At 34.2% G+C, this 27,923-nt stretch overlaps 1 protein-coding gene across 3 annotated transcripts; it reads right to left on the reverse strand.

Annotated features, from left to right (window-relative positions):
- Window positions 1–3,245: 3,245 nt before the first annotated feature.
- On the reverse strand, window positions 3,246–7,099 carry LOC132623619 (ADP-ribosylation factor-like protein 8a). 3 transcript variants are annotated; one of them, XM_060338398.1, is made up of 6 exons: window positions 6,898–7,099; window positions 4,904–4,985; window positions 4,750–4,782; window positions 4,520–4,641; window positions 3,936–4,097; window positions 3,246–3,645 (listed from the first exon to the last, which is right to left on the reverse strand). In XM_060338398.1, exons 1-6 carry the CDS (start codon window positions 6,933–6,935, stop codon window positions 3,528–3,530), a joined length of 555 nt encoding a protein of 184 aa, XP_060194381.1. In that variant the 5' UTR covers window positions 6,936–7,099; the 3' UTR covers window positions 3,246–3,527. The 3 variants fall into 3 exon arrangements, with proteins under 3 accessions (XP_060194381.1, XP_060194382.1, XP_060194380.1); XM_060338399.1 differs by having other exon boundaries at window positions 4,904–5,022; window positions 6,898–7,090; XM_060338397.1 differs by lacking the exon at window positions 6,898–7,099 and adding an exon at window positions 5,192–6,501.
- Between the last annotated feature and the right edge of the window lie 20,824 nt (window positions 7,100–27,923).

Raw genomic sequence — 27,923 nt, forward strand, 5'->3', positions numbered from 1 at the left:
GACACACTTTTCTTTTTAGGGAATGACAAATAAAATATCATATTTTTATAATTAGAAATAACTTAACTTTACGAGATAATTTACGACCACACATTTATCTAAGGTTTATTTTCGGCCAAAATTTTTAAAAGTTTTCTTTTTTTTATTAAACTCTATTTCTAATCAAATAATGTCACATAAACTGGGACGGAGTGGAGTATTACTTTGAAGTGATTTTTTAATGCAACAATATATCTAGTGTAATCACACTAGTGGTCCGGAGACAGTAGGATGTACGCAAACCTTATTCCTATCCTGGAAGGTAGAGAGGTTATTTTCGATAGACTCAGCTTAGAATAAACCAATAACAAAGCAAGTCAAATAGAAAAAGAGAATAGTAACTACCACAAAATAGTATGCTCAGCGAAGAACAAGAGACAATGACTACGAGAGATAATAAGTAATGACAGAAATCAAATAACAAGAAAATACAGAAGAAATACAACGAATGCTAGTAAGAAAGGATAAGTGAGACAACCTCTAGCTCTCTACCCTAATTCGTGTCCTCCACAAGCTCCTATCTAATGTCATGTCCTTAGTAAGTTACAACTATTCCTTCATCTCATTTTATATGAAGGTGTTTAACTGGACACGAAATTTAAGAAATAAAGAAAGACTTTTAAAACTTGTGGTCTTAACTAAATTATAGAAAGGTGAAAAGGTAAATTTAAAATTGAATTGTTATTAAAAATAGAAAGGTGTCATCCGTTTAGTACTGACTAAAAAGAAAAAAATGTTATAGAAATTGGGACGGAAGGAGCAGTACTTAGTATTTTCTACCAATCAAGTACTGTAAAATGAAATATTTCTTAAACGCATTTTCCGTCATAATATCGAACTCATATAGTATTTTTTTAACTTTATTTAATAAAATTTACAAAAATAGTAAATATAGGAAACTTTTAGTACTATTGTTTGTTTTCTTTTTTATTTACGACAAAGGTGCAAATATACCCCTCAAATTTACGATTTAGAACAGATATATCCCTGGTTATAAAAGTGGTGTATATATACCCTTGTCGTTACAAAATGGTGTAAATATACCTTTTTTTGCTAACGGAGTTTTTTTTTAAAATATTTTTGTTTTTTTTTAAATTAAAAATATGCCACGTGACTTTAAAAAAAAGTCTACCTATTTTTTTTAGTAGACATATTTTTCTAAAGCCACTGGTAATCTTTTATGATGTGTCGAGTCTGGTTAGTTTAAAAAAATATCTCCGTGACTTTAAAAAAATAAGTCGATCCATTTTTTTAAACGAACCAGACCCGATCCATCTGAAAAAAAATTACCCTGTGACTTTAGAAAAATATGTCTATTAAAAAAAAAATAGATAGACTTTTTTCTTAAAGTCACGTGGCATATTTTTAATTAAAAAATAACCAAAGTGATTTTTTTTAAAAAAAAAAAAAAAAAAACCTTAGCGGTAGGGGTATATTTGCACAATTTTATAACGGTAGGGGTATATTTGCACCCTTTTATAACGACAGGAGTATATTTGCACCATTTTGTAACGACAGAGATATATTTATACTATTTTATAATGACAGGGGTATATATGCACCACTTTTATAACAAGCGATATATCTATTCTAAATCACAAAGTTGAGAGATGTATTTACACCTTTGCCTTTTTATTTATTACATTTGTTTTTAAGGGAGGCCAATCCTTATCAACATGAAAAGGGTCAGGGTCGGGTAAAACTAAAACCCCCATTCGCTTCAACCTAATTTTATAGGGTGGGAATCGAATTTTATAGGCTACTCAATTTTTAACTTGGTGAAGGTTCATCCTTCCCCTGCCCCCTGCGTAAGAAAAAAAAATCAGGAGAAAAATCAATTGAGAAAATGGCAGAATGGAAGAGGCAAGGAGGAGGATCAGAGGAAGAGGAGGAGGAGCGGCAAAAACGAATTTGTGTGCCAGAGTTTGATGCGGGACCGTTTATGTTGCAATGGCAAGAAAATGTTGCATCTGTGAGAGAGAGGAAAAAACATGGACTCCGTGTGAGTGTTGTGAAATCGTTATATAATGGGGGGCCATCTGATGCGGGACCGTTGATGCTGCAACTATCGAAGTTGAGGCAAGCAAAACGTGAAGGACGGCCTGTGGGTAGTACTGTTGTAATGCATAAGGGGGAAGAAGTTGATCTAGCACCATTTCTCTTGCGAAACGAGAAGAGACCAGAACCAAAAGAAGAAGTGCCACTGGATAAACCTAGTCTGGAATGGATGGCCTTGCAGTTCGACAAGGCCAAGCAAGAAAGACGTGAACAAGGACGTGAGAGTGCGCCACAAGATAGGCTGGAATCATTCATCTTAGAATACGAGAAGGCGAAGCGAGAAAAAGGAGGAGAAGAAGGATAAGTGATTGTGCCACCGGAGAAGAGGCAAAAAGAACATCTTGCACAAGGAGAATGCCTCAAAGGGGGACATCTAAACCCCTATTGCAGTTTGCTTTCTATGAACAATGACTTACTTGATAACTAACTTTACTTTGGTTTGTATCGCCGAACTAATTTACAGGCGGTTGTTGGTTTGGCAAACTGCGATCTTTGTTTTGGTAAGTTACGTGCAGAGGCGTGTCAAGGAGGAAAGGAAAAGGCACTTGAAGTATAGTTACTTAAATTTAGACCTTTTGAGATTTCATCATTATGGTTTTAAGTAATCTAACTTTGGTCTTGGTTGAGATTTTATCATTTGTAGTTTTAAGTGCTTTACTTTGGCAGATCTGACCCCCAAGAACATTTCAATCTTTGTAGTTGTGATGTTATCTGACATCTTTTGACATATTTACTAGTCAATCCAATTTTTTTATAGTTCTTAGTTAGAGACCTTGGACATTACAATTAAGTTTTACCAACTAAATTTATAACTGAAAACACATTATTTGTCATAATATTGAACTCATATTAATTTTCCATATAATTACTTCTTAACCTTCTTGAATAAAATTTACCTGTTTATATCTCATATATAGAGATAACATTGTACCATAGATCGCATATTTTTATTAATAAAATACTCACAAAATATTAAAAGTAGAAAATATCAAAAAGTCATTTTAGTCTTTAATAACTGTCCATAACCCATGCAACAGAAACCCATCATTCCAAAGTTGAAGAGAATTTGCCAGACATGGACATTATCGTTTGGAGCTCACATAATCGAAGAATACACATAATTGGCATTATTAGTTGGGGCTTCCATATAACAGAAATATTATGATAACTTAGTATTCTTCTACTAATAAATAAAAGATCCATCCTTTCACACAAATTCGTGCCATAAACACTAAGAGGAATGGCACACACAATAGAGAGAGTTGAGACAGAAGAACGCAAAAAGAAAAAAACATGTAACAACTCATTCAATTGACAAAATAATTTAATTTACAATACAAAAGAACTCTGGAGAAACCAGCAGCAAAAACCAATAGCCTCGCGAATTTAACATACAAATCAGCACCACTACAAAAAAGTTTTTGATATCCTTAGCTCTTTGATTTCGAGTGCTTAACAAGCCAATCAATGACTGAGTCAATATTGGTGGAATTCTTGCACGAGATCATATAGCAGCACACTTCTCTGTCAGTTATTGATTTCAATTCCCTGCAGAACAACACAATGTTCATTAAGAGAAGTCCATAGAGGGATATTCAACCCTATGTGATTGGGGGTAGCAGGAGGGATGATAAGGTTAAGATCCCATCTTCTTTGCAACTAAGATATGAAGAAGAGAACATGCAGAGGTTTCCTTCCAAAAGCTATTTAAACCAAGCGAAAGAAGAAAATTTCTTTCCTTCCTGTAGTGAATTTTCCCTCCCTTCCACAAACCAACCATACTGTAAACTAAGGCCATAAAGGCCACCAATAACTTGCACGTAATTTTCTGCACTTACATCTGGTCAGTCAAAGCCTGTTTGGACAGGGCACCAGCCTTGTCGATCTTGTTTCCCAGCACCAGCAATGGAATACCACTGAGTGATGGCTTGCTCAGAAGGTCATGGAGTTCACTACTTGAAATGCTGAGGTTATCAGGGTCAGCAGCATCAACAACATAACTGCAGGGAAGGACATTTAAAGAATCCAGAAACCAAATTAGCTCACGGCTATCGTATAAGAATTCATGTATGTGTAAATACACTTGAGGTCCTTGAAATTTGTTAAAACTCTAAGGATAAGTACATTATTTAGCATCATTCCTTTAAATACACAAAAATGGTCAAGATCAAGGAATTCCACCTATCGAATGCACAAAAATATAGATCTGTCAAGCACCAGATTGGATATCTTGATCAGGCAAACCATAAGAATTCAGTAAAACTGTTCACTAATAAATCATGGAGAAAATTAAGTTCACCTCAATTGGTAAGAAGAGCCACCATCTGCCATGTGTTATCTCTAAATAAGTGTACAAATGGATTCATCTACATCTATCTGTTAAAGCAATTCAAATAATATAAGCTGGAGAGGAGATGCATACACTATAGCAGAAACTGCACGACAGTATCTCTCCCACATACTGCGGAATCTGGGTTGACCTCCAAGATCCCACAATTTTATGGTGACATTTCCTTTAGTCACTTTGCGCATGTTAAATCCCACCTGAATGCCAATAATTTCCGTATCATTATAAAAGATCACTTTGAAGTATTTGGCAGAATTGACCAAAAACTAAAAACTAGTATGAGATCCTTTAGGATGAAAACTTACAGTTGGTATCATGTCTTCACTGTATCCACCAGTCTACGAATGAGAAAAAAGGAACACATCCATTAAGGTGTTAGATTCCATCAGTTATATGGAAGCAAAGCAAGTGGAACCATAACGGAGCTGGCACTAGAAGGTCAACAAGTAATTTACTTACAGCAATAACATTTACAAGAGAGGTTTTTCCTGCATTTTGTAATCCTATCAGTGAAAGCTCCATTTCCTGCTTAAAGAAGAGGCTGGAACCAGCAAATTTTGACATGAGGAATCATTTAACTAAGAGACAAGGGAAACACAGCGATCAGCACAAGTGCATTTGTAATATCGAAATTCTGACATGTTTTATAATTTTAAGTCCACCTCAGAAAGAAGATAACAATAAGTTTCAGCAGTCAAGTTCCAAACTCAGAAATAAAAATAAAACACATCACCATAATTGAAAGACCTTAAGCTAATAGCAACTACAAGATCTAAAGTGCTCAGCATGGTGGGTTGACACAAGACTGAAGAACGGATGGTGACATCTTAAAATCTGCCAGCTATTAGTTTTTTGGTCCATTCATTTCTGGAACCACCCCAGTTGAACCTGCATACGATGGAAGCTTAAGGGAAACAAATTGCCAAATAAACAAAAGCAGAAACGGCCCTGAAGATTTATTTTAAAAATTGTTTCACTTTCACTAGTCAGTATCTGGTTCTTTTAGAAATATAAAAAGGCGTTCCAGCCAGATATATAAACTTTATTTTTCTGATAAGAGGTGGTCAATCACTGACCAGGCAAAGAATATGTCTACAGCAATGACTCTGAAGACACAAATTATTTTGCAAGAAACTTAGAAAAGTCAAAAAGCTACAAGAATTTCGAGGATTTAGGTGGAAAAATCAAATAAGAGGTAAAGAAGGGAAATGGTCCAGCCAAATCTGGAAAGTAAATAAACCAAAAGGATACACTGACAAAAGGAATAAGTTCTCAAGCCCTTGTCATGGACAAAGAGAATAATAAGAGACCATCTAAGGGAAAAGAAACACGATTTCAGCTGGCACGGGATCCTAGGAAGGGAAGACATGAAATCCCTTCTTATAGCTAGCAAAAGATTTACTCTACATATTTTCAGCGGTACAATATGACAAGTGGGAATGAGAACTGCCGGTGCCAAGTGAGAGGTTTATCCTAAAACGCTCACTTGTACTGAAAGACAAAACAGATTCTTGTCGTTTCAAACTAGAAAATCTCCTTGCACTATTTAAAGAAACAATCTTTTAATGTTCGACGCGTGCCTTGGTGGGAGGTGTAGTAGTGAAGTACAATACAATAAAGAGGTCCAATGACCTCTGAGACTTCTCCCCGCCGTAACGCTTTCAGAAGTGGACAAAGAGGACAAGATAAGTGGAATTGTGTGGATAGAGTTGAAAAAAACATCTTTTTATAGACAGTTCAACATGTCATAGCCTCAATCCAAAACCTTGTTCTGCCCACATCTGATAAACAGACTGAATGTTTGCTGCCATCTATCTCCCACTTCAATTTCTTTTCCGCTGTAAGATACGCGGGAATACGATGACCACTACTATACAAGTTTCATGATAAAACTCACAGACTCACATTGGTGCCTCAGCAAATCAAAGACGAGTTCTCTAACAATTAAAGATCATCCCAACAAACAAAAGAAGATGCAAAAATCATATCTTTTTATTTCAAATTCCAGAAATCTCAAACAAAACAAATACGAAGACACCAGCACCAAAGTCATTAATCAAACGTTCAACAGATTACACACCCAAAAACAAAAAAAAGCAACAAACAAAAAGAAGACAGATCGTACCCCACAGGACAAATTCATATACCTTTAACAATAACACTCAATTATTTATTAATTTTCTCAATCCATAAGCCAACAACGGCATATGGAATCTACACATAACTGTCACAATTAACAAATCGAGAGCACGCAAAATCCTCAACAGTTAGCACATTATGACACACACACAAAAAAAAAAAAAAGATGCATAATAGAAAAAGAGAATTCATCACCTAAGCCTCAATCTCAATTTAATTCTAATAGGTTATAAGGATCCTATTTAACTTTATGATTTTTTTTCTTCTTTTATACAATAAATAAAGAAAAGAACATAATTTAAAAGGTAATATACCTTCGAAGCCAATTGAGAAAAGCTTCCCAGATACCCATAGCTTATGCGAAGAATCAAAAACGAGAAAAATAGAGAGAGAGATCTGTATAAAATTATTATATCAGTATAAAGAAGAAAGATCCCTCTCAGACATAACACAAGCTACTTTCTTTCCCTCGCTACTGTTTATTGTATATGCGTACAAACAATGGCGAAAACCAAATCATAGGAGATATGGGAATAAATTATTGTGGTACAAGACAACATTTTCGTGATATTTTGCCCTGGAAACTACATTAATTTACTAAATAGCCATTCAGTTGTCAGCTATATTTCGCTGTCAGATGTCTACGTGGACCAATCGAACTGATCACTTAAAGTTACGCGCGAGGAGATGTGCGTGACATACACGAGAAATGAAAATTCAAATCCATTGGCGAGGGGCGGTGCTATATGGATGATTATTGGACGGTGGGCCGGCCATGTTTTAGCCTATAAAACCTAAGGTCGACATGTCTGGTGTCCAATTTTTGATTGGATAGATATAATAAATTTGATATTAAAAAAAGTATTTAAATTTCTTTCATATTTGATCGCGTACCTTATTTTATGAAAATATTTAGTCTTTCAAATGTTTAATACTAATAATTTTCTAGATTGATATCAAACAAGCAATTAAACTGCATCAAGATACAAAAATTCTTCACACCGTTATTTATAAATATTATCACTCAATATGTTCTGTATAACACTCTTTTTTTAATCATTCCAAAGATAATGTGAACTTATATATATATATATATATAGGGGCGGACCCACCTTAAAGGCTGGGGACACATGCCCCCATAATTTTGGGGGAAAAAAACCCTGTATATATTTATATAGCTTAAATAATTATGATAAATTTTAAAAGAACTCCTCCAACATAATTGCTAAAGTAATGCAGTTGATAGGCATGCCCTAAAGCTAATGCTTCCCTGGTCGCGACTTGAGTTTGATTCTTTGTTCCTACAGTTTTTTTTTTTTTTTTTTTTTAAACTTGGGAGTCCACGGTCACTTTACAAATTAGTGCAGAATTTCTAATATTTTTTATTGTTTAGTTCCCCTCCTATTTTACTTTTACATTAAATTTCTCCCCCCAAAAGTCCCAAATTTCAAAATATCTTTTCCCGCTTCTCACTTATTTCCCGACGTAACATAAGCAAAAAGAAACTCCTTTGGCTCTCCCCATTCTCAAACCTTCTTCCATTATCAAATTTCTCACAAATCACTAAGTTAGGAACGCCACCCTTAGTCGAATCCAGTATTTGCATACCACAACTCACAAAGCAAGATCGAATTATTTTCAATTTCGTTGAACTAAACACCTCTTTATCTCAAGGTTATCTTTTCACTAATTGGTAAGTATTCTTTCTAAATATTTTTTGTATGAAATACAATATAGTTATAACTTATAATAACATAAGGGGCGTGATTCCTCTATTATGTTTTTTTTTTGCAATTGATGTGTGGGGTGTGATTCCGCTATTACGTATAACTAGTATTAGTACCCGCGCGATGCACGAAGAGAATGTTCAAAAGTATATATCATGTCAATGGTTACTATATGTTTGAGTACATGATTAGATCATATTGTTTTAATAAAATTTGAGTTAGCATCTTTGTTTCTCAATGCAATGCATCCAAATAACAAATCTTTGTTAGATTAGAGGAAAAGAATCATATAATTATTAAATACCTTTCATGATCCTTATTTTTCTTTATGACATTTGACCTCATTTAGTATTATAGAGTTACATTGCTTACATAACTTGGCTACTTGTCATTTGGCATAATATCATCGTAACTTTTATGATATTTTTTTTCTTTATTACATTATATCATTTAGTATTATAAAGTGACGTAAAATAAGTAATATAAACTGTGTTTGGCATAATATTAAAGAATGTTAACAATGTCAAGTATAATTTTGCCTGTTTGATCTTATTAGATCATATTTGGTTGAACAATATTTCAACTTTTCTCTTGTTTGTAAATTCAATATACCTAATAATTATAAAATCTAAGGAAACATAGAGTCATTGCTAGTATGACTTTTTAGTAGCTTGTTACTTGCCGTAATATTCTTGTCCACTACTCTATTTTGAATATGATAAGGACCTTTTTTAGAAAAACTTTTATTCTAGTTCCATTTCGCCTCGAGTTAAAGATTGATATTTCCTTTAAAATGTCTGGCTCGAGTGATATTTTTTTCCATATATATACTATCATATGGGATTTCTTATTAAAAAAAAATGGGTTCACCCTTTTACTATAGTACTATTTTTACTCATTGATGTGTAATCTCTTCTTGCAATAGATTCATCTCTCATGCAGATAATATCGAGTAAGCTCAAAGTTCCCTAGTTTGTGATTCTTAAACTTCTTGTTATTTTTTTCCTTCAAAAACTAGTCTAGTCTCTATGATTGTTGATAATTTAACTGTCGAATACAAATTTTTTCAATTTCGACCTCAAATAAAATATTTAATTCAACTTCAGTCAAATTTTGAATTAACGCTGTATTTCATTGTTGTTCTAACACACCCCCAGTTTATCCAATTTGTCATTGTCCAAATGTTGGATTCCTAGACAATATCTTATCTAAGCAACTCCAAACAAAAGAAAGCACTATCTTGCACCAACCATATGCATCACATTGGCCAATAATATTGTCACAACTATCTGCTGTTTGAGACGGGAAACTATGTCATTCCTCTCTCTTCGCATCCAATGTAATCATTGAAGCATATGGTACCGATCAATGTTGACTTGGATATAATAGGACTATCCAGGAACGTATTACTATAAATGTTTCTTTTTCATCAAATCTACTCCTGGTACACTACTCATTGTAGAACATTGCATGGTCCATTATTGAACAACTTAATTTTACATAACCTCATGATATTTTGTAGGATTTAGCCAGAAAGATCATAATTTGAATTAATTTATTCTTCCACGAGGGGTAGCATTCTTGTCTAAGTCCTTTCACAACTCTCAACTTCGTAAAAATTGCTCTAGGTTCCCTAGCCAATTGAAGAACATGTATCAATGTGCAACAAAGGAGTAAAATGATATATTTCATTCAAAGTACAATTTTTTATCCTCGCTATTAAACACCAATAAGCAATCCTTGGATAGACACTACTTCAGAGTAAGTTCATCAAATTTAGCAAGTTCAGTTAAATTATAGATACTTCCCCAGAGAAATTATAGAGAAAGAAAGACTTTTGAATTAAGCTACATACCGTGATTCTCATAACCACAGCTAGGCTTCAAACTTTTTGCTTCCTTGCAAATTTCTTTTCCAACATTTCCTTCCACAATCCAAGCGTCTTACCTATCTCAACATGGCGAAAATTGGGTTTACTATGTTATCAACGCCTAGAAATCATACCAATACTATATTATGTCAAACCCGATTAAACCAATAATTACAAAGGCCACATTCAATAGAAGTACCAGCAATTAGAGACATTTACAATGATATTATATGTTGCATCTTTATGAAGAAAAAAAAAAAGGCTCCCCTATTTCAAGATTCAAGGCTTCAAAAAAAGAACACGTCTTCAATTTATTACTAATGTCTACAATTCAAATTAAAAGTCACTAATGATAAGCACTAAGAATTAAGCTAATACTAAAACTCTAAAACCGTGAAGTTTTCCTTCAAATTAAAAGATGCATGGAAAGTCAAGAATAAATTCTCTGATTGCAAACTAAAGTTAAGAAGGTTTGACTATGTTGGCAACTACACTTTTTGTTAAAATAAAGAAATATATGTAGAACGACTTTGTGATTCACAGTGGAAAGAGATTACAATATATTATTGCCATTTACGAGACATAAAAAAATAGTAATTGAAGATGACGAAGAAGAAGAGACAATGTAAATATTAGGCTTGGAGTCAGGAGAAAACTTCAGCGAATCTTTCGTGCTTTCTGAACTTAGAAATCGCAACTTATCACTTGCCACAACCATAATCTTCTCGTCTTCACAATGAGAATAAGGAGGTTAAATAAAAGTACTTAATGTAAGAATATTGTTTTTTTAATGACATTTAATGTGGCCCACAATTATGATAACAAATTCTTTACCTTCTCTTCTAAGTAAATAATGAATATAGCAGATAATAATTTTAATTATGCATATCCAGAAGTTTCCTAGATGGGAGGAAACATTTATTAGGTGTCCCTAGGGTAACTATATTTTATGGAGAAGTTCCTAGGGTTAAAGTTATTGTCTAAGAGTCTCTAGCCTACCTATAAATACGTTTGTGACTCCATCAGTCCAGCATTCTGAAATTGTGATAGGCATAGGCTAGGTCTTTTATCATTCTTTTTAGGGTTACAATTTTGGTGCTAGAAGAAAGGCTACACCTGAATAATTATGGCTGAAAGTAAGTTCCTATTTAGTTTTCCGCTGCGTTTAGCTCTATGTATTTGTTAGAAATACAACATGTGGCATCAAAGCCTGCCTTTAGCTATATTGTTTGGTGTCTAGATTTATTTGTAAATCGTAATAATTAGATAAAAATAATTGTTACGCTTTTAACTTAACCGTGTGATTTAGACTATGATCCAGACGGTAGGGTTTTGCTTGTTAGATGCCATTGCCCCTTTAGTTGGTAGATTGATATGCTTGGCTTGTACACTCACCATTTTTCGTGAGTACTTGTCAAGATTTGGGTTTGAAGGTTTATATCATAACCAAGTGAAAGCCTCAATTTTTTTTATATAACATTTGCCAAACTAGATTTGTTTTGGTATAATAAAATTAGTTGTTACTAACATTGTCTAAAATTGCTATCTGATCGCCCCGTCACAAAGCACTCTATTTTGGTTTATGTTCCAATGAACAGTGACTTGTCTTCATATTAAGTTACAGTAGCTCTTGTGGTATTTGGCTTTTGAGTTAGATTCTGCCTTTGAGTTTGTCAAGAATTTCTTATTGTCAAAACAACTTCTGAATTTACCTAGTCTAATAAAGTTAAGTAAATTATGTGCATGTATTGCAACCTCTACCCACAGGAAGGTCTTGAATTTACTTAGAATCGGCATTTACGCGATTCACTTTGATGGTTTGTACTTCATAGCTTATGTGTGCTTCCTTGTTTTGCAGTTTTCACAGTTTTTCCTACTGTTATCTTTAATGAGAATGCTCGAATTCCGATGTTGTCTGGTGATAACTTTACTGGATGGAAGGAGAAAGTTCTTCTCACTTTAGGGTGCTTGGATTTGGATTTGGAAATCCTTGTGGAAGAACCACCTAAACCCACGGAATCAAGTACGCCAGATGCTAAGGCTTATTATGAGCGGTGGGAATGATATAATCGCTTGAGCTTGATGCTCATAAAGGCTTATATAAGCCAAAGCATTAGGGGTCCCATCCCTAATAGCGATAAGGTCAAAGCTTATATGAAGGCAATTGAGGAACAATTTGGTAAGCTCTGACAAGGCGCTGGCCAGCACCCTTATGAAGAGGCTCTCAAGTATGACCTTTGATAGAAGTCGTACAGTGCGCGAGCACATTATGGAGATGAGAGACATTGCTGCTAAACTCAAGTCCCTTGAGGTTGATATGTCTGCACCATTTCTTGTGCATTTTATCCTCAACTCTCTTTCCGCAGAATATGTTCCGTTCAAGATATCTTACAACACACATAAAGATAAATGGTCAATTAATAAACTCCTGACCATGTGTGTTCAAGAAGATGAGAGGTTGAAGCATGAGATACCTGAAAGTTTTAATTTGGTGACTCATGAAAAAAGAAATGCGAAGAAGCCCAAAAGTGTTCCTATGAAGAAGAAAGGCATTGCTGATAAAGATTCTTGTCGCTTCTGCAGAAAGAAGGGACACTGGAAGAAAGATTGCCTGAAATACAAGAAATGGCTTGAGAAGAAAGGTAATTTTACCTTTGTATGTTATGAATCTAATTTTACTGAAGTTTCTGATAATACATGGTGGATCGATTGTGGTTCCATGACTCATATTGCTAAAACCATGCAGGGTTTTCTAACTCTAAAGAAGCCGATGGGAAGTGAACAAAAAGTTTATTCTGGAAATGGGATGCCATCAACTGTGGAAGGCGTGGGGACTTATAGGCTTATTTTAAAAGATGGTTTTCAATTAGATTTAGAAAAAAACGTTTTATGTTCCATCGTATTCTAGAAATTTAATTTCTCTTTCAAGACTATCAGTTGCTGGTTATGATTTCAATTTTCATTATTCTTCAGTTAAACTTTTGAAAGATAATAAATTTATTGGTTTTGGAAATTTGGATAGAAGATTATTTAAATTTGAGCTAGACCCCACGATTGAATGTAATGTTTTAACTTGCATGATAAAGAAATTGGCACTAAGAGATGTATTATCAATGAGAACTCATCAAGTCTTTGGCACAAAAGATTGGGACATATCTCAATTGACAGAATCAAAAGGTTAGTTAATGATGGAGTTCTAGAAGTTCTTGATTTTTCTGACTTTGGGACTTGTGTGGACTGCATAAAGGGTAAGCAGACTAACAAATCCACTAAAGGTGCCAAAAAGAGTTTTCAACTGCTTGAGATCATACATACAGATATTTGTGGACCTTTTCCTACCCCTTGCTTGAATGGAAAAAGATATTTTATCTCATTTATTGATGACTATTCAAGGTACATGTATCTCTATTTTCTGTTTAACAAATCAGAAGCACTTGATGCCTTTAAAGTTTACAAAACAGAAGTAGAGAAACAGACAGGAGTTCAGATCAAAATTGTAAGGTCTGACAGGGGTGGAGAAATTATGGTAGGTACACAGATAAGGGACAAGTTAAGGGTCCATTTGCTGAGTTCCTTGAAAGTGAAGGTATAATTGCCCAATATACCATGCCAGGAACACCACAACAAAATGGTATGGCGGAAAGAAGGAACCGGACATTAATGGACATAGTAAGAAGCATGATTAGCAGATCAAGTTTGCCTTTATCCTTATGGAGTGAATCCTTAAAAACCGCTGTGTATATTTTAAATAGAGTTCCATCCAAGGCTGTTCCCAAGACGCCTTTTAAATTATGGAAAGGATGGAAACCTAATTTAAGCCATTTACACAATTGGGGATGTCCAACTGAGGTGAAGGTTTATAACCCTCATTTGAAAAAGTTGGATGAAAGAACAATAAGTGGTTTCTTTATAGGCTATGCAGTTAACTCTAAAGGATTTAGGTTCTATTGTCCTTCTCATTCTCCTAAAATTGTTGAGGCTAGAAATGCTAAATTTCTTGAGGAACATGAAGTAAGTGGGATTGGTTCGACTCAAGTGGTGGAATTTCAAGAGATGAGAGAACCACCTGTAGTACCTCTATATATTGGAAACTTAAATGTAGTTCAGACAAATTCTCATGAACTGCCTGAAGAGCAACAAGTTCAAGAGCTACCACCACATGAGGATCCACATGAAGATCAACCCACTTTATCTGAATCCATTGAAGGAGTGTCTGAACCAGTGGGAGTAAGAAAATCCTCAAGAGTTCGCAAGCCAGCAATTTCTAGTGACTGTTGTATACCTTCAAGAGTCTGATCATGATATCAGACTTAAAGACGATCCATGCTCTTTTTCACAAGCCATCAGTGGAGAGAACTCCACACTTTGGTATGATGCCATGAAAGAAGAGTTGGAATCTATGGCCAAGAATAAAGTCTGGAATCTCGTTGAATTACCAGAAGGAGACTCTACTATAGGATCCAAATGGGTTTATAAAACCAAAAGAGATTCATCTGGTAATATTGAATGATATAAAGCCAGACTTGTAGCCAAAGGTTTCACTCAAAAGGAAGGCATTGATTATCATGAAATCTTCTCTCCAGTTTTAAAGAAGGATTCATTAAGAATAATCATGGCATTAGTAGCTCATTTTGATTTAGAGCTACATCAAATGGATGTGAAAACGACTTTCTTGAATAGAGATCTTGAAGAGGAGGTATACATGCGTCAGCCTGAAGGTTTTTGTGATAAGGATAATAGTCACCTTGTTTGCAAGTTGAATAAATCCATTTATGGACTAAAACAGGCTTCCCTCTAAAGGTATATTAAATTTCATAATGTTGTTTCTTCATTTAGATTTACGGAGAACATCATTGATCAGTGTATATACCTTAAGATAAGTAGGAGCAAATATATTTTCCTAGTCCTATATGTGGATGATATTTTACTTGGTAGTGGTGATTTGGGATTGTTGCAAGAGACGAAACAGTTTCTTATTCAGAATTTTAAAATGAAGGATATGGATGAAGCTTCCTATGTCATTGGCATAGAGATTCACAGAGATAGATCTCAAAGATTACTTGGACTATCTCAAAATGCCTACATTGAAAGAGTTCTGAAAAGATTTGGAATGAAGAACTATTCACCTATTGCAACACCTATCATTAAAGGTGACAAATTCTCATTGAATCAATGTCCACAAAATGCATTGGAACAAGAGCAAATTAAAGGCATTCCCTATGCTTCGCTTGTTGGGAGTCTTATGTATGCACAAGTCTGCACTAGACCTGATATTGCCTTTACCGTAGGAATGCTTGGCAGATATCAAAGTAACCCTGGTCTTGATCATTGGAAAGCTGGTAAAAGGGTTTTGAGATATTTGCAAGGAACCAAGGATGTTAAGCTTACATACAAATATTCTGACTCATTTTCGCGTTAATGAAACTTTTCACAGGAATCTTTCACAAAATTTCCAACTAATTTGGACGTCATTGGATATTCAGACTCTAATTTGGGTGAATGCAAAGACTCTGGTAAATCTACTTCTGGATACATTTTCCTTCTTGCTGGAGGCGCTGTATCTTGGAGGAGTGTTAAGCAAACTATTATTGTAACATCCACAATGGAAGCTGAGTTTATTGCATGCTATGAAGCTACATCACATGCGTTATGGTTGAAGAATTTCATTTCGGGCCTTAGAGTTGTCGATTCTATAGCAAGGCCATTGAGAATATTTTGTGATAATTCAGCTGTAATATTCTTTTCAAAGAATAATAAAAGTGGCAGCCAAAGCAAGCACATCAACATAAAGTATTTGATGGTTAGAGACTATGTGAAGAAGCAAGATGTGAGTTTTGAACATGTTAGTAGTACTTTGATGATTGCTGATCCTATGACTAAAGGTTTACCAGCTAATGCTTTCAAGGAACATGTAACCCGTATGGGTTTTAGTATGTTGTGATCATTGGATCAATAAAGTTGGACTCTGAATGACTTATATTAAGTTTATTCATAAAGATGTTGGACACTTTGTTAGAATATATTATACATCTTAATACATGGAAGGAAGTGTTTGTTTAAAAGCATGACCGCTATGATTCGTGTAGTAATGTGTTCTAGTTGAAGTGATTGTTGCATAACAATAGACGAGTGAATAAACTTTATGGCCATGATTATCACTCAAACAATTATCTGATTATAATATGCGGGTCAAGTGGGAAAATGTTAGAATATTGTCTTTTTAATGGCATTTAATGTGGCCCACAATTATGATAACAAATTATTTACCTTCTCTTTCAAGTAAATAATGAATATAGCAGATAATAATTTTGATTATGCATATCCAGAAGTTTCCTTGATGGGAGGAAACATTTATTAGGTGTCCCTAGGGTAATCATATTTTATGGAGAAGTCCTTAGGGTTAAAGTTATTGCCTAAGAGTCCCTAGCCTACCTATAAATACGCCTGTGACTCCATCAGTCCAGCATTCTGAAATTGTAATAGGCATAGGCTAGAAGACTCTAGGTCTTTTATCATTCTTTTTAGGGTTACAATTTTGGTGCTAGAAGAAAGACAATTCCAACTACACCTGAATAACTATGGCTGAAGGTAAATTCCTATTTAGTTTTCCGCTGCGTTTAGCTCTGTGTATTTGTTAGAAATACAACACTTAAAGTAAAAAGGAAATTTAAGACATAAGTTGGACGCAAACCAGTCGAATGAGTACAAAGGAAAGGGGCTTCTTTGAATGTATCGGAGTTCATCTCAAATAATAAAACCAGTCGCAGCAACCGCATGAATCATAGTATCATACGTCCTTTGGCCACAAAATACTCCGCTGCATTCAGAAGCAAGATATTTCATACTTCTGCTTTTTTAACTGTTTTTTGTGATAACAAAGACATCTGTATGTTCTTTTCTGCGCTAAAAATTCAAAACAAAAAGATATCACATAGTCATGAGATGCAAAAAAAATAGCCCAACGAAGTTGACACAATTATCAAAAGCGTTATAATGAAACGACATGTGTATAGGCTAAATATTTAAATTCACACATAGAGGTTTAGACTTCAGATCTTGTTCAAGAAGTCAGAAATAACAATGGAGGGCTTCCTTGTACCTGTTGAGATTGTTGAAATACTCAAATACACGTTTCTTATTTAAAGCAACTCCTATGTTGGTGAGAACATGAAAATAACTGTTCGTAAATCAAGCAATAAACTGTCCCAAATCAAGCAATAAAACTGATCGTGGGGATGGGTAATGGAGGAAGTGGTTGTTTTCTTTTTTACTATATGCACGGTTATGTAGCTTTTTTCCGAAGTTTTAAAAGTTATCAATTTAAAATGCAGAAGTTTTATTGGTTAGAAAAGGTAGTTCTTTTTGCGTTAATAATGCCACTTGGCTTTTTTTTATTATGCACTTGGCTTATGTTGTGCTTCTTGCTCTCCTTTTACATATATATATATATATATATATATATATATAGATATAGATTGGCTATTGTATAATTAGTAAATTTTTTTAAGAGCCGCATACCTAACTTTATTGTTAGTAATTGGCGTATTAAAGATAATGATGTCCCGTTGTGCTCAAATTTTGGATCCCCTCTATATATATATAATATATATTTGGACATTCTTCAATTTTGGTATGTTTGATTAAATTTTCTGATGATATTAGTATCTTATAAGAATATAATGACCTGTTTTAAAATTGTATATTTAAAACTACATTTGATATACTCTTTCACCTATACATTTAATTTGTGTAAAGTGTTTCTTTTTTAGTTAAATATATGTGGTCAGTCAAACATTGTCGTGTATAAAAGACCGAATAGCCTAAAAACACTTGCGGTAAGGGGTGGTCTGTAATGGTGGTGAGTGGATGATAAAGAAATGAGAATGCTAGTGGGTAGAAGAGCAATTTCTCTTCTAAAAAATTGCATAAAAGGAAATTTAATTTCTTTAGTACAGTGTTTTGGAGATGAAGAAGATGACCGCTGAGCAATGATGGTGGATTTTGTTGGTGTTGAGGGAAGAGATGGTGGTGAATTTCACTGGTGAAAATAGCTAGGAGATGGGTCGTGCATCTTTGATTTGTCGTGGACATGAGAGGTTGGTTGATATGATTAGCTGCTGGTATCTCTTTCTAGCCATTTTCAATTTTCTTATTTTAATAGATAAATTAAATTAGGCAAACTTATTGAAATGACTACCTTATTGTAGTTTCCTACCATTTGTAGTTATCCTTTTAAATATTACCATTTGTAGCAATATTTTTGCAAAATAGTATATGTTTTCGCGTGTATTTGTTGTCAACAAATACATGAGAACATGGTAAAAAAAAAAAAGGATTCTTGATTTTAGCCTTTAATGGTGGTGCTATTAAATTAGATATTAATATATTTTTTTGATCTATTTTAGTAATTTCTTTTTTCGCTTTGATGTATTTTAGTGATTTTTTTATTTTTTGTTATAATGTATTTTCGTGTCTTTTTTTAAATGTATATTTTTTTTATGTATTTTACTAATTTTTTTATGTATTTCAGTGGTTTTTTTTAATGTATTTCAAAAACATTATGTACATTTCAACTACATATGAAGCCAAATATATTTAAATTTTCGTATATTTGAATGGATTTCAACAAATGCATTCAGATACAAGAGAAAAAAATTCAAATGGATGACAAATACATTCAAAAGCAGTGTGTTTGGCTATTAACAAAATACACTCAAAAAATACAAAGACAAATACATTCAAATATAGTGTATTTGTGAGATGTAGATTTTTTAATGTATTTGTATTTAGCTTTTAACAAATACACACAGCCAGATTTGAGATACTATCACCATAAAAAATCCTAATCTCTCTACCACCACCAAAATCCTAATCTGAGACACCATCACCACCAAAAATCCAAATCTGACACACCATTTATTTATAAACTCTAAGTATAAAGTTAGAATGAAATCGATATGATAATCCTTAAAACATAGTAATAATTTTCATAAGCCAATAATTAGGCATTAGATTCACATGAACAAACTCCAATAGCTTTAACAACAAGGAAAAATACTACAAGGTAATTTTGCGACCAAGGTTACTGCCTTGTCGGTCAGCAGAGCATGTTTTGGCATACTACATACACGTTCGCCATGACGACAAAACAAAAGCGGAAGATCACACTTGTTAGGATCGCAATCTTGATCAGTCTTACACTTGTGAGGATAAAAAACTTGTTAGCATCGATCGAAAGCATAAATCTGAATAATTAATTAAATATGATAATTCATAATTGATTGAAAATTGTTGTATCTCACTGGATAGAGTCAAAAGAGAGGGAGAGAGGGGTGAGCATGAGGGAGAGGGAGAAGAGACAGAGGGTTGTGCATAGAGGGAAAGGAAGAAGAGAGAGAGGCGCGACCATGGTGTGGTGGTTTAGAGAAGGGAAGAGTGATTTTTTAGGGTTTTGAGAAATAAAAAATCTGAAATAGGTAGTGATTGGAAAAAAAGAAAGTTATATGTGTTTGGATATGTATTTTTTATATAGTTATCATTTGTAATTTAGAAAAGCTAATTAGTTACTAAATATAATTAAATAAAAGGATAGTTAATATTAATAATTAGGTCTTAAAAGAAGTTATAATGAGTAAAAATTCCAGGCTTAATACAATGATTTTCATTTAAATAATGAAGAACAAAATAAAGAAAAGTTTTCTAAGTAGCTGAATATAAAAATGATTTGGTGCTTACATCAAGGCGAGTAATGAACGCACATTTGCGGAAGGGTTTATAATACTACATGTTTTCAATAGGTCCAGGTGTCTACATGCAATTACGTGGAGTACAGGAACCGGAAAGACAAACTGGAACAAATACAGGGATCTAATAGATTATTCGGCTTACATAAATGAAAGAGCATAACTAAAATGACCGAAAAATCTACAGAATTACCAACTTTTCCATCTCTTCTTCTCTTCCCCATCTACAGAGAACCCGCTAATTTCCCCATCTACAGAGGAAATCCTGGAAGAGGATCATGGGGATTTTGTGTGAGAAATGAGACTAGAGACTTGATAGTTGCTAAGGTAAAGGAGATGGAAGAACCAACTAGTACTAATACTCAGGTAGAAGCTATGGCTATAGTACAAGCTCTGAGATATATGAAGGAAAGGCAGTATTAACAGATTATAATTGAAACAGACTCTCTTTTATTAAAATAATAAAATAGTTAGGGTGATACATATAATGAGAGAGGGTAATATGCTAGCAGATCACCTGGCTAATTTGGCACTAGATCATGGAGAAGTGGCTTCAGAATCTTTCCAGGAGTTGGGAATTCAAGGGAGGAGATGGATTAACAATGATAAGTTACAATTATCATACTTAAGGATCAGACCATGCAAGAGATGAATGGACACGTTGAAGGAAGCAGGACAAGTCATTTTTTCCATGTTCAAATCCTGTTATGGGAGGAGAACATGGGAAACAATTTTATCTAACATTAGTTCCTTGTTTTGCAGCTACCTCAAACATGAAAAGGAGTAAAGAAAGGGCCAAACAAGAAACACCAGCCAAGATACACCAGCACAACAATCTCAACATTGCACATTTAGGAAACCCAGAAATACAAAAATCAGCAAATTGCAAATATCTCACAATGGGTAATTTTGGAATAAAAATCAACAATTCATAAGCAGTTCAAATGAAGAAGACTGATGTTCAATACTGAAAATACAAAGCAAAAAGCAGAGGCATAGAAGCGATTTTTGAAGCTACACAGCTAGCTTTCTTATTTTGCTTTTCTCTTTCTTATTTTGCTTTTCTCGTTCTTTTTGGCAGACACTATCTTATTTTGTGTAGTTCCTTTTTGATTATTAATAAAATAGTCACTAGGTGACAAAAAGCCTAATGACCCTTATTTAAAAAAAAAAAAAAAAAAAAAAACCCGCCAATTTTCTGTTTGAGAAAATAAGGTTTTTCTTTGTTTATAAGGAAACATTTATAGAAATTGCACATGTTTTGCTTCCTGTCATGAGTGAGGCTAGCCGTACTGAAGACGCTTATTGTCCTCTTGTCAGTGAAATCCCCGACGTATGAACTATGGAAAACGAAATTGTTAAGAAAAGATTTACTTTTCTTTATTGTTTGTAAACGAAATGTGAAGATAACAGTTTAGTTGGTCAAGAGCAACAACATTGATGGAATACAGGCATAAACAGCGGAAGCAAATAGACTTGTATGTAATATAGATAAAGCATAATCAATATATTAATCAAACATAAAATTAATACTTATCTCTTGAAGCGTGACCACGATCAAGAATCGAATCTTCAACCACAAACACACCATCCACGAGATCGTCATCCTTCAATTCCACAGTCTTCTGCTGTGTAACCCAAATCATATCAAAATTTGTAAAATTCGTGTGGGCTATTTTCTACGAAAAAAGTGTAAAAACTTGTAAAATCCTTGGCTTCCTTACGGAATAAGACCCCTATTTTATCACTACAGATTTTAGGATTTTCATCCTTTTTCAAAACCTATTGGGTCTTTATAGTCTACCAAGAAATAATATTTCATTTAATTCTTTATTATTCGGGCACAACAGAGACCATATAATTTAATTAACGAGGCTTCCTATTATGGAATTAATTCGAAATATCTGAATTAATCCTACCATAATAAATTACGAATTATTCCACTAAAAATCGTAACTGCACTCCTCAGTTCAATTTCGAAATCTTTCATTAAATCTTATTTAACTCCTCATGTTAAGATTATAGATACTAATTAATTAAATTAAATTACTGACAATTTAATTCATTGACTAATTGAATCCTTTATATTTCCGCTTAACTTATATCATGTGACGGATACAAAATCCACTTGCAGGGTTTTCACATGAGATTTAAGAATTCATAAAGAGGTATCATCAATTTCAAAGTCGAGTATGGATTCTATCAACTAATTATTATTTCACAAATGTATTTTGCCATTATCCAATTTATCAGGAATACACAAACCCGCAATTGAGTCATCCCTTTTAATTAGTAAATCAAAATAATGAACAAATCACATTGATCATAATAATTATATCAAGATTAAGAGTATAGGTACATTTAATGAACTTGAGAATTTTGTTTTATATATTCAGTACAAAAACACTTATCTCTACTTGATCCGCTCAATACATACAAAATGTACTAGCCCAAAAAGACGGAACTATACCGTTTCCATAATGAAGATACATTATATTAATCTTGTACTACAATCATACCGATGGCTAAACCTACTAACCGGTTCGAACTGGACCAAACTGGTAACCGATTAACAAACCGATCGGTTTTCGGTTTAAAATTCGGAACCGGCCATCAATACTGGTTTAACCGGTTCCGATTTACCGATTAAATAATCGAAACTGGACTGATCCGGATAATGATTATTTATGGTCTCCAATTTGTTATTTTCCTTGGCTAAATGCACTCTCCGAAGCCACAGTTGATACTTGAACAGTAAGAAAATCTCAAGCCATACTTGAGAGTATCAGATGACTTGCTTTGTATTTCTTCCACCATGCTAAGACGTCCAAATCATCTAATTCCTTGATATCGACATTTGGCTGCATCAAATAAAAGTGATATTCATTAAAGTTTGCATTACAGGAAGGAGTTGGATGTGAATGTAAAAACTTTTAAATGCGACAATCCCGACAAGCACTTTTGCTACTTTGAGAAGTAGTAGGCGTGGAGCAACGGGTGTAGCATGTTCTTCCAAACTAAAATAATGATTAAAAAAATTTCTAAACTCGGCATCACTAGCGAGGTCGGCTTCAGCTAAAGATGGTTCAACTCCCTCTTCAATTTCTGAAAATATATAAATTTGATTAACTAATGCTTTAATATAAGATATTTTTAGACAAGGATTTAAAAGAGAACCCAATGTAAATAAAATTGGGATAGGAAAAAAAATACTTCTTAAATTTTGTTGTCCTATAAAAAATAGTTGCTTGATAACTAGCTTTATTTTTATACTCTTGTAAACCTCTAGTTATTTTCGCTAAGTAGGCTAAAATTCTGATTACCGTGAGATAGAATTGTTTGGAAAAAGCAAGAGTTGCATTATAAAAATTTTCTAGAGTTCAACACATTCCTTAACATCTTCCCAATTCGTAAAATTTAACCAATCATCATTATTAATATTATATTTGTTATAGAACTTGTTATATGCGAATCCTATACTCATATGCTTGTTGTAGCATAATGTAAGTGTATTTCCGCCTAGTCTCAATTTCTACTTGAATTTTCCTAGGTCTAAGGTTATTTTTCACACAACAATTCTTAAAATCTCTCAGTCTTCCCCTATTAGCATTACAAAAAAGAAACGCAACCGCCTCTCTAACTTTTTGAATAGAATCTTCAAAGCATACAAGACCATCTTTAACAATTAAGTTTAAGATGTAACAATTACATCTCACATAAAAAAATATTTTTTAGCGGAGGGTTTAATTCTTTTTTTAAAAGACCAATCGCCTTTGTATTATTAGAGGCATTACCTAAAGTAATATAAAGTGTTTTTCTATAAATGTTAAAAAACCTCATAATAGTAGACGTTGAATTCGCTAAAAATTTTCCATCATGACGATCTTTCCCTTCATCATATAAAAAAGCTATAATTCTTTTTTTCATAACTCAATTATCATCAACCCAATGACATGTAATAGCAAAAAAAAATCTAACTTGTTAAGACTAAGACCCAAATCAGTGGTAAGAGAAACATTACAATTTAAAGAATTAAATATATAGCGCAAATAAAATCTATATTTTTTTATACAAATCTATAACATCCGCTCTACAAGTACTTCTAGAAATACCTTCAAATAACGGATTATAACAACGTTAAATGTAAGTAACAAACTCTAAACCCGAAGAAAAGGAAAATGGTAAACAATCATAAGCTACCATTTTAATTATTTCTATACGCTCTTGTTTCTTGTCATACTTAAAAATTTTATTGGTTTGTAGGTCTATGGTTATTTGAATACCCCCACGTTTGAACCGATTTGCTCTCCCCAAACATCCATATGTTTCTTTCTCATATAACCATTTAGTGTATCCATTCTACCATCCTTACTAGTTCCTCCCGTTCTACCATACTTACTAGTTCCTCCCGTTCTACCATCCTTACTAGTTCCTTGTCTAAAAGCAAATATGTTATATCCCGTATTTTTGAACTTCGGAGTATCTGCTGGGGTGGGGCCCACCCACCGAGATTTTTTTTGGAATATCTGAAAAGTCATATGAATCACATATGTAAAGTTAAACACAACTCATGAAGTACCCTTGGGCCAAATCAAAGTGGAAGCCCTCCAAACGAATATTTTTAAGAAAATGTTTTCGGGCGACCTGACTTTGAGGGGCAAAAACGGTAGTATAAGTTTGGAATTTGAAACAATACCAATAAATATAAGTTGTAGATAATTGAATTAGCTTTCCATCCATAGGTCGTGGGTTCCCAGGTGACGTCGGTACAAGGAGATATGAACGTTTTAAGGTCGAAAGGTCAGTGGGCTAGGCCCAACTCGGGACCAAACGAGTTGGCCCAAAAAAAATGAAAAAAAAAAATTGGCCCAACTTGGAGAGGGGTGGCCGGCCAACAATGTCCCAAGCCCATGATTCTATTAATTATCCATGTGATAATTAATGAGTCAAAATGCATAGAAGTTTCAAGAAACAAAAGAAAGGAGAAAAACCAAGAACAACAAAGGAGCCATTTCGGGTTTGGCCATAGAAAATTCACCCTAAAAAATCTTGTTTCAAAAATTGTTTTCTTGTTATATTCCTACTAATTCAAGGTCCCTCTACAACTTGGTATAATTATTTCGGAAGATAGCCCATTGGTTTCGTCGTTTGGATAATTTGGTGGAGTGAAGAAGCTTGAAGAGGAAGGTAAGAATTCATCCCTTCTAATTATGTTATGAAGGTTTGTTTGCGTTGTAGTATATGTAAATGAGTAGGAAATATAGAAATATGGAAGTTTGAGTGGCGGAAGTGCATGTGTGCATGTGGTCGAATACATGTAGTGTGGTTATGTTGAATTTTGTGTTGTATTATAGTTGTGGTTATTGTGGAATTTGTATCGGAAGTGAAAGGTGGATGAAAATTTGATAAGATTGGAATTTGACCTATGGCCGTGTGGTATATGGTAGGAGGAAATATGTTGAATTTATTTTGTTTAATATGTTAGTTGCGTCGTCGCGATCGTTACAATGTAAATAGAGACTTAACGCTTCAAGTTTGGCATTAGAATTACATATATGTGTTCTGGGTAGGCTTGTATTCTAATATAGTTGTGATGTAAATATGAAAATGAATTATTTAGGTGCTACTTATGATTGTCGCTGATGAAGTTAGACGACAATAATATGTTATGAGTATGTTTGTCGTAGAATGGAAGTTTTGGTTGAATTATGGTTCCGGTGGAAAGTTTGTATATTTTGCGAATAATATGAAAAACCATGTGGAATGCCTCTAAATGATGTTGGAATGATGTTGATGAGTAGATGAGTATGAAAACATCCATGTTAGACTAAAAATGTGAAATTAGTTGCAAGTCTTCGCTTAGACATAGAGATGTCTATTCGTGTTAGTATGCGATTAATGTTGTTGGTTTGGTTGTTGTTGACATTTGAGCCGAGTTAAATTCTCGGGGTGTCATATTTATAGGGGAGATGCTGCCGAAATTTCGGTAGGCAAATACTAAACCAAAGTTGGAATTTTGAACCTCATGAATAGTAAATGGTAAAGGTGACCATTTGCAGATTTTTGACGAAACGGGATCGGAGTTTTGGAAAGCGTAAAGGCAAGAAAGGTATGTAAAGCTCTCCCATTCTTTCTCTTGGCATGTCTTAGATGTTCTAGGTTTAAATTTGGATCTCGGGGACACCTCTACTCTTCGGAATCCACGTTTGAAATTGCCCCATTTTCTTTCAGTAGAATTGAATTAGTTAAGTTGTAAATAGTAAGGAAAGTGTCTAAACACCTAGAACTTGTGCAAGTAAATTCCGATTACCTTAAAAACCTTCATAAGCGACTTCATAAAGTCTATTAAACATAATTTGTGACCACCACCTCGGTTGACCCGAAGTGGGCCCACTATTTTCGATTTTATCCTTTTGTGTTTATGATTTGTCTTCGAGTGGCTTTAAAAAGGGAACGTTTTAACTACTTCTCTATCTATTATTTAATGATTGTTTTAAATATTCCGTTAAGTCTTATAAATTGCTTTGGATCCTAGAAACGATCTCGAAAAGATTTATGTTTCCGTTATTCATCATGACATCCGAAATCCCTCTACTATGACTCCGTCCGATTTTATTGATTTGATTTGTTACTCGATATGCCTCATTGAGTCTCTGGAAATATATATGCTATTTTTATTGCATTTAGTTTCTCACTACTCCACTCGTGGATGTCTCAATGCTTCTTTCATTGAGCCCGGGCCAGGATATGTTATCAAGCGTATTCCTATGCATTGTTCGCCGTGCCTCGATGTAAGGGGGCTGGTATGACATGTACATGGGTCCGAAGTATGATGTGCCATGTACATCTATGTTCTGATATGTGGTGCTATGATATGGTGTGGCCACCTGATATGATATGGTATGATGTGTTATGTTACGGAGTTTTTCCCTATTCTGAAGTATGATGTGTTATGGCGCCGGAGACGGGGGCGCCAATATTCTGTTCACCGAGTCCCTTAACGGGGCCGGGTCTGGCATATGTTTCTGCATGCACTACTTATGTTTTGATAAATCTGCATTTTGATACTCTGGACATTACACTTTCTGTACCTTCTGTTCCGATGATGATTCTGATTATTGTATATTCCGCTTTACATATTCAGTAAATATTTCGTACTGACCCCCTTTCTTCGGGGGCTGCGTTTTCATGCCGCGCAGGTACAGATACTCGCTTCGGAGATCCGCCCGCTTAGGATAACTGCTCTGCTGTTTTGAAGTGCTCCTTTGTCCGGAGCCATATTTTGATACCGACTCTTCTGTTACATATGTATATGTTCATTCAGGGGTACGACGGGGCCCTGTCCCGTCTTATGATTATGTTTTCGTTTTGTAGAGGTCTGTAGACATGTGATGTGGGTTTGTATATGTTCTGTGTGTTTTGCATACGTTGGGATTGTTTACGTATTTTGTGACGGCCTTATCGACCATCGGGCGTTATATCCACTCTTATACGCTATCTAACGATGTTATTTAATTATTATAGCTGTTCATTCTGTCATTATGTGAATTTGGGATAAGGGTACGTAAGAGTGCCCAACTAGGGCACAAGTCGCGGCCTACGGGGTTGGGTCGTGACAAAATACTTGTCCACATATGTTACATTTAGTTGTTTAGCTATTCTTATCCTTAGTCATATGTTTCCAAATTTTAGTCGTTGTCTTATGAGTTATAAGCGGTTTGTCTTGTGTATGTGATTGTGCAGAACCTGTATCTCCTATAGGATTTTCGGGGGCTTGTGTTTCATCATCATCAATTTCATTAAAAGTGTCGGTATAATAATGTTACATTGCCTCATGATCTAAAAGTGGATTATTTCCACCAATATCAATACGTAAAATCAGTGTTTCTTCCGCAAATGTTTCCTCATTAAACCCACCCCTAACAATACCACTACTACCGACACCACGCCTAAATCTCTTCGCTATTATTAAATAGAATTAATTTAAATCATACTCAAAT

Source organism: Lycium barbarum, chromosome 12 (assembly GCF_019175385.1).
Source record: "Lycium barbarum isolate Lr01 chromosome 12, ASM1917538v2, whole genome shotgun sequence".
In the NCBI taxonomy this organism is placed as follows: Eukaryota; Viridiplantae; Streptophyta; class Magnoliopsida; order Solanales; family Solanaceae; genus Lycium; species Lycium barbarum.

Coding starts and splice junctions, on each gene's coding strand:
- LOC132623619 (XM_060338397.1), bottom strand. CDS start 5,232: ATGCTGAGCACTTTAGATCTTGTAGTTGCTATTAGCTTAAG. Junction 4,642..4,749: donor GTGAAGACATGATACCAACT/GTAAGTTTTCAT, acceptor ATTGGCATTCAG/GTGGGATTTAACATGCGCAA. Junction 3,646..3,935: donor CAGGCTTTGACTGACCAGAT/GTAAGTGCAGAA, acceptor GTTGTTCTGCAG/GGAATTGAAATCAATAACTG.